This window comes from Geotrypetes seraphini, chromosome 7, assembly GCF_902459505.1.
Source record: "Geotrypetes seraphini chromosome 7, aGeoSer1.1, whole genome shotgun sequence".
Classification (NCBI taxonomy): domain Eukaryota; kingdom Metazoa; phylum Chordata; class Amphibia; order Gymnophiona; family Dermophiidae; genus Geotrypetes; species Geotrypetes seraphini.
The window spans coordinates 6,848,987-6,861,212 of NC_047090.1; the positions used below are offsets into that span (position 1 = coordinate 6,848,987).

A 12,226-nucleotide genomic window follows, 5' to 3' on the forward strand; every position below is an offset into this window, starting at 1 on the left:
GAGATCCCACAGATAGATGAGCCTTGTGGTAAATCAAAGTGTGGCATAAACTTTTACTCTCCCTTGATAACTGTAAGTTTCAAGCTTATTAATATTTGATTTCCCACCTTTCAGAGTGCTTTACAATAATAACATTTTTGGAATAAGAATAGAAATGCAATATAACTTCCCCCTTAATTTAGTAATTTTTTTTCCCCAATAACAGCAAAGCTCACCAGTTAATGAAAATCTGAGTTTGTGAAAACGCGCTGTGAGGTTTTGCAACCTGCAGCTTTTCACTCTGTCTCTTTTGAAACTCTGCCTCGTTCTTGTCCCCGAGGTCCAATTTAGTGCTTCGCCAGCCACACTTAGCATATGCAGATGATCAGCGCAAGAAATATGATTTACAAGAAAACGCAGCACAGGCGAGGGAAGGAGTCCAGAATTGTCAGGAATGGGGGGAGGAAAATAGGCTTTTGCCGGTGTCTCAGAAGAGTTTTTGTCTGTAATAACAACTGGATGATAAACTGAGAGCATTTCCAGGCCCGTAACGAGAGGTTAATACCAAGAGAGATGATGTTTTGAAACTTGAGGCAGGTTAATAAGGGGTGAGCTAGCCAGAAGAATTTTTTTTTTCACTTCAAAGATGGCAACTTGCCATCAATGCTGGCAGAGTTCTGGGTACTGTGAAGATGAACAGTGCATGGCGGTCTAGGGTCTCCTCGTGATCTGGATATAACTCTGCAAAATTAACTGCAGTGATAACAATTATATGGGGCACTGCAATAAGCAATGAGTGACACCTTTTAAGACCGTCCCTCCTTTGTCTTCTTGAGTTGTGCCGAGTCCAGCATCTGAGAAAGGTAAGGGGGAGAAGTTTGGGGGAGCATCCAGTGGCAGGAGGGAATAAGCATTTTTTTTTGGGGGGAGGGGAGGGAAAGGATCGGAGGAGGGGAGCATCCTTTGGCAGGAGGGAATAAGCATTTTTTTGGGGGGGAGGGGAGGGAAAGGATCGGAGGAGGGGAGCATCCTTTGGCAGGAGGGAGCGGGCATCCCTCCAGCTTTTTTGCTGCCCGGGGAGGGGTTCGCCAATTGTTTTCTTGTGCGGGAGTGGGCATCCCTCCTGCTGATTTTTGCTGGTGTGGAGGGGTTGGGGGGGTGTCAAGGAGGGGCATCATCAGAGGGCGGGGGAATAACTTTTTTCCTTTTGTGCATATGGACCATATGCACAACATCTGGGTAAGACAGGTAAGCGACTGGTCTTGACTAGTCACTTTTTTTCGATTGCTAAAACCCATCGCTTTTTTTTTTTTTTTGCATCGCCAAGCGATGTTAGTGCATCAGTCGCTCGAGTAGTATGCATTGGTTTTTAATATTAAATAGCTAATTTGCATGGCTGGACTGGGAATATCCAGTTCCCTTTCTCTCTACCCCTAGCCCCCATCCATAGGGCCCCTAGGTCTGTCTCATAACTGATGGTGCTCTAGTGGTGGGCTGTTGCAATTGCAGCCGACCTTCTCCTGGATGAGAGAATGGTTATAAGAGCACTAATGTTTTAGCCCGTTACATTAACGGGTGCTAGTAAAGCCTCCTTCCCTCACATGTCCCCTATTTTCAGCCCCAGCTCCAAACTCATTCCCCCCCCAGCCCCCTTCTCCCATCTGTCCCCTTTCAGCCCGAGCTCCCTTTTCTCACCAGCAGCATTTCCCTCCCCACTCCACTTCCCTGTCCAGCAGCACCTCTTCCCTGCTCCCCCTGTCCCTCTTCATTGCTCTCCCGGCCCAGTAGCACCTCTTTCCTTCTCCCCCCCCGTCCAGCAGCACCTCTTCCCTGCTCCCCCTATCCCTCTTCATTGCTCCGCCAGCCCAGTAGCACCTCTTCCCTGTTCCCCCTGTCCCTCTTCCCTGCTCCCCCTGTCCAGTAGCACCTCTTCCCTGCTTCCCCTGTTCCTCTTCCCTGCTCCAGCAGCACCCCTTACCTGTTTCCCCGGTCCAGTATGCAGCGTTGTGAGCATCGCGGCCGGCTTTTGCGAACCTCGTAGGCCGCTCTGCCCCTCGGAAGTATGTTCCCTCTGACGCGATTGCGTATGTCAGAGGAAACGTTCTACTGAGGTGCTGTGCGGCCTGCGAAGTTTGATACAGTCGGCCGCGATCCTCACGTGAGCAGCGCCCGACTCTCAGCGGCTCGAAGCCCTCCTCCCGGCAGCCGCCGCCAGCACCGCTCCGTGAAACCCTCCTCCCGGCAGCCACCGCTCAGCACTGCCTTTCATGCGCCTTAGCGCGCATGCGCATTCTGCCGACCACAGAACTACAGATCAGGGATCAGGGAACACAGCGGTAAGAGTGCGCATGTGTGCTTAGCATTTTATTATAGTAGATAAGAATAGCCTTACTGGCTCAGACCAAAGGTCCAGCTAGCCCAGTAGCCTGTTCTCACATGGTGGTCAATCCAGGTCACTAGTACCTGGCCAAAACCCAAGGAATAGCAACATTCCATACAGAATCCCAAGGAATAGCAAGATTCTGGAATCCCAAAGAGTAACAAGATTCCAGAATCCCAAAGAGTAGCAACATTCCATGCTATCGATCCAGGGCAAGCAGTGGCTTCCCCCCATGTCTTTCTCAATAACAGACTATGGATTTTTCCTCCAGGAACTTGTCCAAACCTATCCGCTCTTACCACAACCACTGGCAACTGCAAAGTTTTGTTGCACTTGCTTGTACCTAGTCCAAATGCAAGAAGAATAAACAAATAAGTTTGCCAACTGGATCCAGATACACCTGACAGGATTTACCCCATTGCATCCTGGGATCTGTAATCCTGCTTTTCTTACGGAATGCAATAGGGAAATCAGGCACCATAGTTAGATTACGATTCTGCCGGGACAGATAAAGAAAAAATTGTACACAACTCTGAACTTCTCCAAATCTCTGTATGCAATGGGGTAAACCCAGGACTATATCAACCTTATCAGATGAACTGGGCTGCAGTTGGCAACCCTACAGACAAACACATTTTCCTCCATATATTGTACTCGTAACAAGCAAGTAGACTTGTCAGGAAAGTAAAGAAGGACCAAAGCATAGTGAAATATTACTTATCTTAGAATCCATGAGATGGTAGGAATGGTTCTTTAAGTCTTAAGAGAACTGCATTTCCCAGAAGGCCTTGAGCCTCTCAGCATGAACGAGATGAGCCATGAAAGCCTCAGAGAGAGGTGTGTCAGCCAGCACCCTGCACAGCTGGGAGTAATTATCAGCCTGCTAGCATGAGGAAGGTAAAACAGTTGCTGTTTGGCAGAAATTTAGAGAGGAAGGGAGGAAAGGCCCCATGTGTAAAGCGAAGAGGGAGAGAGCTGAGGCGTTCTCTGCTTAATCTGGAGGGTGGGGGAGTCCAATATAGAAGCTAACGGGAAGAAAGGCACAATGCTCTGGAGGAAGGGGGAGTTCAGGGTGCTGCTAAAGCTATGTGGTTGGATCTTCCTCTCATGTTTCTCTTAGCAAAAGGAACGGTACTGACTAGCTCAGAAGACAACCTACCTCCACACCAAGTAACTGAGGGTAGGGCAGGGCTTCCATGGCTAGCACCCAAAAGCAGGCCAGAAATGCCACAGGGGTAAGGGGAAAGCCAAAGGATCTTAAGTGTTCCAAGTTCTCCTACCCTTAGGAAGTGGGGTGGGAGGCTGCTGAAGCTGGGGAAGAAGACAAATCCTGAATGGAGTAATGAATAAGATTTCTCTTGGGGTTCCAGATGAGGGGAGTAAGGTGTAGATGGCCCCAACCATAGTGGCAACACAAAGAAAGGGAAGTACAAATACACAAAGAAAGCCAATTACACCATTAAAAAAGTGTACAAACCTACAGAACTGGGATTTAATGTTCTTTATTCAGCAAATACCCGACACTGTCGGTGTTTTGGCCTGTGACTTGCATCAGGGGTCGTTTTAAATCAGTGTTTTTCTACTCAGTCCTGGAGTCCTCCCTTGCCAGTCAGGTTTTCAGGATATCCACAATGAATTTGCATAAACTTGATTTGCATACACTGCCTCCATTCTATGCAAATTTCTTTCATGCATATTCATTGTGGATACCTTGAAAACCTGACTGGCAAGGGGGGGGGGGGGGCTGCAGGACTGACTTGACAAATGTAAAATGCCACTGGTATCAACGTCCAGTGCTCTTCAAAGGCTTCACAGCTGAAACCCTCAGGCTTTAGGTCCAGATATTCAATACCGGGCTCTGTCCTGAGATCAGTCTGCTCATTATGCGGTCCTATTTGGCTGGCTAAGTTAACTGGTTAAATGCTGACCCTGTCCTCCTGACTCCACCTCCAGTATGCCCGCTCAGTGGTGCAGAGAGGGTGGGAGGCGCCCGAGGCAATCCCCACACCCCTTCCTTTCCCCTGTACCTCTTTAACTACACCGGCACGAGAAGCATCGCCAACCTGCTGCCTGCACTGGCCTTGGCTCGCCTTCTGATGGCACTTCGACCAGGAAGTGATATCAGAGGGAGAGCTGAGGCTGGCGCGAGCAGCAGGTTGCAGATGCAGCTCGCACCGGCGAAGAGTTAGAGATACGGGGGGAAGAGAAGGTATGAGGAGGGGGCTGGGAAGGAATGGGAGGGCAGAGAGAGGGAGAGTTGCTGGCACCTCCAATAAGACAGCACCTGGGGTGGTCCGTGCCCACCCCTTACTATGCCACCGTGCCCACTGAATAGCCAGTTTTGGCTTCAGTGGTTAGTGCTGGCAATAAGTGGCACTGAATAGCAGTGGATAGTCTGCACGGGTGATTTAACCGGACAAGAACCTCTCCTGCCTGGTTAAACTGATTTGAATATTGAGACCATTAGAAGCTGATTTATTGTGATTGTAAAAAAAGCTGATGGTATTATCATCGCAGTGCTGCAGAATAATTTTTCATTAGCTCTTGTCATGCCTTGTACCTTCTAAAATATTTGATCTGACGCAGTTAATAGGGACAAAAATGGCACAAGAAATATGAAATGATCTTGTGTAGTATGAAGGCCTTGAGTGGTCCGATGTGCTTTGATCTGGGTTACAGCTCGTCTTTTTGGACACAGCACCTGGGAAAAGGTATTGCTTATGCCGGATCAGCCACTGGGGGGAGACACATCTCTCTTGAGCAGTGCACACTTATTTTGAAATGGTCAAATTCCAGTCACCTGCCGCATTGCCACCCACTCCACCGCAATCCCTGAGGAATGAGCAAAGGTTTGTGGTTATAGTAACAGAGAGAGTATTATGTTACATTATAGATAATGAGTACAGCCCTTGTGGGTGTATTAAGCAGTTTTAATGTGTTCTTTGGCTATCAGTCAGAAGAACAACAGAGGCTGAGGTAGCAAACAGATTATCTTGGGGGCCATGAACCTCCCAAGCCAGGGTATGTGGAATACGATCTCAGTCTCTCAAATTTACTGTTGGCACTCGTGATAGCACTTGCATTCTGGAGTTTATAAGAAGAAATATCAGATGCATTAGGAATACCAGTTAGGAAAAGTGGAATCCAGTTTAGGTCAGCAATCCACAAACTGTGGCTGGTAGGCCGCATTTGACTACCATGCAAGTTTATTTGGTTTCCTTTCCTCTCCAGAAGCAGCATGGGATAGGCATAGGGTTAACAGATCTCCAGATTTCCCTGGACATGTCCGGGGATCTGGATGGCTTTTCAAAACCTGGCACTTTGTCCGGGTTTTGAAAAGCTTCTGGCCTCGAACACTTACAATTTTCAAGTGTTTGAGGCTCGTGCAGATGAGGACGGAGCTTAGACATTGGTGGAATGAGGCATTATGACATCACAGTCTGAGCTCTAGAATGTTGCTACTTAGGATTTTCAAGCGTTTGAGGCTTGTGCAGATGAGGACGGAGCTTAGGCATTGGTGGAATGAGGCATTATGACATCACAGTCTGAGCTCTAGAATGTTGCTACTTATGATTTTCAAGCGTTTGAGGCTTGTGCAGATGAGGACGGAGCTTAGGCATTGGTGGAATGAGGCATTATGACATCACAATCTGAGCTCTAGAATGTTGGTACTTAGGATTTTAAAGTGTTTGAAGCTTGTGCAGATGAGGACGGAGCTTAGGCATTAGTGGAATGAGGCATTATGTCATCACAATCTGAGCTCTAGAATGTTGCCACTTAGGATTTTCAAGCGTTTGAGGCTTGTGCGGATGAGGATGGAGCTTGCAGGAACTCACTTCTAGTCTCAATTACATAATGCAACACGAAATTCAACAAATGTAAACATACGCAGGCAGAAAATGTACCTAAGTCTGAGGTTGGACGTTTTGTGCAAGACGTCTACAAACCCAGCAGGAAAAATGTCCATTTTTCAAAGATGCCAAACGTTTATTTTTGAAAATGAGTTAGGTATAAGTCTTGGTCCTTAGGACGTCTACCTTTTTTGCCCAGTTTCAAAACTAAAAATGTTCACTCGAAAAACGTACAAAATCAAGTTTTGTAGATGTACCCACCAGCTACCTTGTCTGATTGCGGCAAAAGGAATCTCCATCAGCTGAGCCAGTTTAGGGGATTCCTGGCAGCTCAGCTGATAGGGATTCCCCCTGTCAGCATCAGCTGAGCCGCGGAGCCCTACACCCCTCCCCCTGACATCCCCCACATCCCCCCTCACATCCTAACGTCCCCATGATATCCTGTACCTCCCCTGACATCTCTGCCCTCACCCCACAACTCCCCTCAACATTCTTGGGCCCTCTCCCACATCCCCCCCCCCATACCTTTGGAAGAGCAAATGGAAGGAGGGAAGCTCACTCCCTCCTGCCTTCAGGGTCGTATGTTGCATATGATGGGGCTTCCCCCTCCCAATGCATCTTGGGAAGCAGTGGGAGGGGCTGAAGGCCCTGATTGGCTCAAAAACCCCATTTTGAGCTTGGACGTCCTTGCTCTTAGGATGTCTAAGTGCCGACATAGGCTGGTTTTTGGATGTTTTAAAATCTGATCTAGGACTCTCCTGTCTATCTATATGAATGCTCCTTAACTTTATGAATTTTAAAAAGAACTGACTTATTTATATCAATACCTTTAAGTCCATGATTTTAACCTGTTTGTGCATACTTTATTTTGATGAAGAATTAGTGAAGTTATATATATTTAGTTTGGGTTTTTAAAAATATTTGCAATGGTTTGCAGTCATCTGGTTTCCCTCTTACAGTATATGACGACTGCAATATTTGCAGCCTTCATTCCAGGCATTGCTAAGTGATGAGCGTAAATTATTCTGCGCTGAAGCCATGGCTTAAGTCTCCAATATTTCAAACTGACATTTTCCTCTGAAGTAGGAAAGTGGGTCCTTTCCATATGGAAAGCACAAGCCACGAAAGACAAAGGACATGTTATGCCTGAGCAATCAGAGATGTCATATATTTGGGAGAGGTTCCACTTTATCAGCAAATGGCAATTTGTGAGGCATAGAGGGATCAGTGGCAAATACCACCAAGCTATTTAAATGCCAGGAGGTGGCATAACAAAATTACACGAAGCAAATGTGAGGTTTCGCTCTTTTACTGTGGGTGGAATATTTCTTCCACCGTGTCAGAGAAAGCCTGGCCTGAAAGATCTTAACAGGATTTGGAGACTTCAGTGTGACATAAATTTGCTACGCTACCCGGTTGCACCGGTGGCAAATTAGGAGGGGGAGGTTTGTTTATTTCTACCTCAGAAAATGATTATAGATCTTTCAGGATTTTCAAAGATTATAGGAAGGCACTGTAGAGCTTAGATATGGTCTTATCCGATATCATTTTCCCCTGTTTCTGTTTTTCTATGATGGTGTTTTCTGGGGGTGGGGGTGGGGGGGTAAGCTGGCCATGGGTCTCCATGAATGTCATGAAATTAATGAACATAAGAATTGCCCTATTGGGACTATTTCCAACGGCAGCCTTAGTAGGAAAAGACAAAACACAAGCAGTTTGGAAAAGGAGAGCGTTATGTTTTTCTATGATGGTGTTTTCTGGGGGCGGGGGTGGGGGGGGGGGGTAAGCTGGCCCTGGGTCTCCATGAATGTCATGAAATTAATGAACATAAGAATTGCCCTATTGGGACTATTTCCAACGGCAGCCTTAGTAGGAAAAGACAAAACACAAGCAGTTTGGAAAAGGAGAGCGTTATGAAGAAAAAGGAAAGATTTGGGACAGGCAGGTGAATAAAAACGAAGACAGAGTGGACAAACTAGGTGGTGATATAGTGGAAACTGAGAGCAGAACGTAAGGAAAATGGGAGCGTTTTTAAAGGTGAGCCCAAAAGAGTTCAATGTAATACGGGACAAGTCTAGTTTGGAAATCTTTTCCTCACGGACTGTTTGCCTGTTTCAGGATTCCATCTATATGAAAAAAGAAGGCGAGTGCTGTGGGACGTGCAGGCGTTCTGTCTGCGAAGAGAAAGTTGTTGGCAGAGGGCAAGGGGACGCCGATGTATTCAGGAATAATATCCGAAAACACAGGGTACGTTCTGGGGTTCAAGGACATGTCGTGAATGTGCTTAAATTTCCTGCACTTCTTCGATACGACTGCACATACTTTTTGCGTTAATGCATCTGTCGATTGGGTTTGGTTTGAACTTAGATTTTAAGAGGACTAATGATAACCCAAAGACAAGTAGAGCATCCTTGTGTAATTGCAGATACCATGCTTGAACTCGGATTGAACCAACTAAACCAATACTATGTGGCTACAGCTGGATAGTTGTATAGAATCTAATCTAATGCTCAAAATACACCATATCCTCTTCCAATGTCTACTCTAGAAGACTCTCCTTCTCCTCCTCCTACTTCTATTTCCTTACTCCTTAATCCTTCTTCTTTTGCCTATCACTTGAATTGTACGTCGCCTTGAACCTAATTAGGCATAGAGCGATTCAAAAATTGTAGATTAGATTAGATAAAAATAATTCAGTATTTCTGAGTCATACAGTTCACTCCAACTTGGTGTAAAGAGTGAGATTCTCTTTATATATATTATAATTATTGAAAGATGGCTCAAATAATTAGGTTCAAGGCAGCTTGCAATATAAGAAATTATAGACTGCATAAACTACATTATATTATAGCAGTTATGAATGGAGTAATGGGGAAGGGAGGATTGAGGTTCCATGACGGTACTGGCATAATACTTGAGTTAAGAACTGGATATTAAGTATTTTATAGAAATAATTGATAATCCTGCTCGTTTTTATATGACATTCCTATTACTTTTTTCTCTTTCCATTTCATGGGAATTGATTAGTTTGTATTCGCTCATGTTGTCAACATCTTTCAAGGCTAAACAAAAGACTTCAAGGTCCCTAATATCTCCATGACTTTTGTTAGGTTGGGTCTGAATGGCGTTCCCCCTTCAACCCTTGCATCATCTATGAGTGTGCCCAGGTGAATGATGAAGTCTTCATCCGGGAAAAGAATGTGTCATGTCCTCCACTCAGTACCGAGAAATGCCCGGTGGGCTTTGAGCTGGAATGTCTCCGAAAAGACTGTTGTCTGTCCTGCAAATGCGGTAAATGGAGATTGTGGAAACGTTGTGAAGTTGACCTCCAATGAGGCCATTTTCAATATGGTGTGAATTTGACAGAAATGTGGAATTTCCCCCAGATCCATGGGGAATATCTGGGGAAAATCAAAAGGCATGAAAAATCCAAAACAAATTTTAAAAAAATGAAAGAGATCTTCCAAAAACTATAACACCATCTGCCAAATCAAAGAAATCTCTTTTAAATTTACAAAAATAAAAAGAGAATATGTCTGTACTGTAGCAGTTTTTTTCAAGGTTTGATGAATCAGCGATGAAGTTAATGAACTTTGTTTTAAGAGATTTACACAAAATTTGTGGTTAGCCTTTCAATTGGTAGCTGGACCCAGAAAAACTAGATGTCTTTTCCCTTCCCCCTCCTGTGGTCTGACTTCTTTCTCCTTTCCTTCCCACAGTCTGGCCTCTCTCTCCTCTCCCATGATTTGCCATTTCTCTCTCCTTCCCTCCCTCTTCCTCCTCTCATAGTCCAACATCTCTCTCCTTCCCTCCCTTCTCATGGTTTAGTATCTCTCTTCTGTCCTTCTCACAGTCTGGCATCTCTCTTACCTCATAAGAACATAAGCAATGCCTCCGCTGGTCAGACCTGAGGTCCATCGTGCCCAGCAGTCCACTCACGCAGCAGCCCAACAGGTCCAGGACATGTGCAGTAATCCGCTATCTATACCCCTCTATCCCCTTTTCCAGCAGGAAATTGTCCAATCCTTTATTGAACACCAGTACCGTACTCTGCCCTATTACATCCTCTGGAAGCGCATTCCAGGTGTCCACCACACATTGGGTAAAGAAGAACTTCCTAGCATTCGTTTTGAATCTGTCCCCTTTCAACTTTTCTGAATGCCCTCTTGTTCTTTTATTATTTGAAAGTTTGAAGAATTGTCCCTCTCTACTCTCTCTATGCCCTTCATGATCTTGTAAGTCTCTATCATATCCCCTCTAAGTCTCCTCTTCTCCAGGGAAAAGAGTCCCAGTTTTTCCAATCTCAGCGTATGAAAGGTTTTCCATACATCCTTCCCTTCTCTCTTCCCCCCTATTTTGGCCTAGTATCTCTCTGTTCTTTCCCCCTCCCCCAGTTTAGAATCTCTCTCTCCTCCTTCTATGGTCTTGTATCTCTCTCTCATCTTTCCCTGGTCTCGCATTTTTCTCCTCCTTCATTGGTTTCTCATCTCTTTCCTTCTTCCTTCCCTCTCTCCCATGGTCCGACATCTCTCTCCTTCCCTTCCCCCTTTCCTGTGGTCTTGTATCTCTCTCCTCTTCTTCCTTCAGTCTGGCATATTTTTCTTCTCTCCTCTCCTTCCATTCCATAGAAACATAGAAACATAGAAGATGACGGCAGAAAAGGGCTACAGCTCATCAAGTCTGCCCACTCTGCTTACCCACCCCCTGTCTATGCCCTAATGACCCAATTTCCTTATCTTGACCCTCATAGGGATCCCACATGGGTATCCCATTTATTCTTAAAGTCTGGCACGCTGTCTGCCTCGATCACCTGCACTGGAAGCTTGTTCCAATGATCAACCACTCTCTCTGTGAAGAAATACTTTCTGGTGTCACCATGAAATTTTCCGCCCCTGAGTTTGAGCGGGTGCCCTCTTGTGGCCGAGGGTCCCTTGAGAAAGAAAATATCATCTTCCACTTCGACACGTCCCGTGAGGTACTTAAATGTTTCGATCATGTCTCCCCTCTCCCTACGTTCCTCGAGAGTGTAGAAAGTAGGGAGAGGGGAGACATGATCGAAACATTTAAGTACCTCACGGGACGTGTCGAAGTGGAAGATATTTTCTTTCTCAAGGGACCCTCGGCCACAAGGTCTGGCATCTCTCTTCTTCCCTCCTGCTTCCCCTTCCAGTGATCTGACATCTATTTCTCCCTGCTTCCATCACCCTTCTCCGGAATCTGACATCTCTCCCTTGAGTTATCTCTCTTCCCCCCCTCGAGTGTCCTCCTATCTGCTCCTTGCAGTCCAACATCTCCCCTCCCTTCCTCCTTTCTGGTTCCCCTCCCAGGATGTTATGTCAGAGAGAGAGGGTTGCAGTAGAGAGAAGGTGCCAGTGCCAGCAGCATGGCAGCATATGCGATTGACAATGCATATGAAGACAATGCGGGGTCACCAATTTTTTGGGGGGGCCATGGCCCCTGTGGCCCCCCGTTCCAATATCTATGTACATGTGTGAGTATTGTTTTATTTTAGTATTTGCTAACACTGAAGGTATCTTGTGTTTTCCAGAACCTGTACCTGGCTGTGTTCTGAATGGCACCATTATTGGGGTAAGATAATCATACTCTCTCTTTTGCTTTTCTGAACATTTGCATATTTTCGAAGATAAGAAAGGCACAGGAGGGAATATTACATGCTGGGCAATTCAGTCGATTGCTTAAAACTCATTTGTTTGTCAATGAGTTTTGCTGCTGGATTAGAAGAAGGGTATGGTGTGTCAATATGGGGTAGTTTTTGGTTTTTTTTGCCTGTGCGGGGTAATTTTTTTTTTTTTTTTGCCTGTGTGTTGATGGATTATGTATGTTTGGCTGTAATCTGCCTAGGTGTTAGGTGGGAAAAAGGTTTTAAAAAATAAATAAATAAATGCTGAATTATTTAATAGGCGTGAAGCACAGGCCTTATAAGCTGAAAATCATGTATTTGAGAACAAAGTCGTATCACAAAACAGACAAAATTTTAAAGGGATAGCTTCATTAT

The 12,226-nt window shown here is 45.5% G+C and overlaps 1 protein-coding gene across 1 annotated transcript in view; it reads left to right on the forward strand.

Moving 5' to 3' along the window:
• VWF (von Willebrand factor) overlaps window positions 1–12,226 on the forward strand; it is a 221,916-nt gene that overhangs the window by 178,482 nt on the left and 31,208 nt on the right. The window contains exons 44-46 of the mRNA XM_033953476.1: window positions 8,329–8,457; window positions 9,321–9,501; window positions 11,759–11,799. Of these exons, the coding sequence (XP_033809367.1) occupies window positions 8,329–8,457; window positions 9,321–9,501; window positions 11,759–11,799 (351 nt within the window). The remainder of the gene's footprint in view (window positions 1–8,328; window positions 8,458–9,320; window positions 9,502–11,758; window positions 11,800–12,226) is intronic.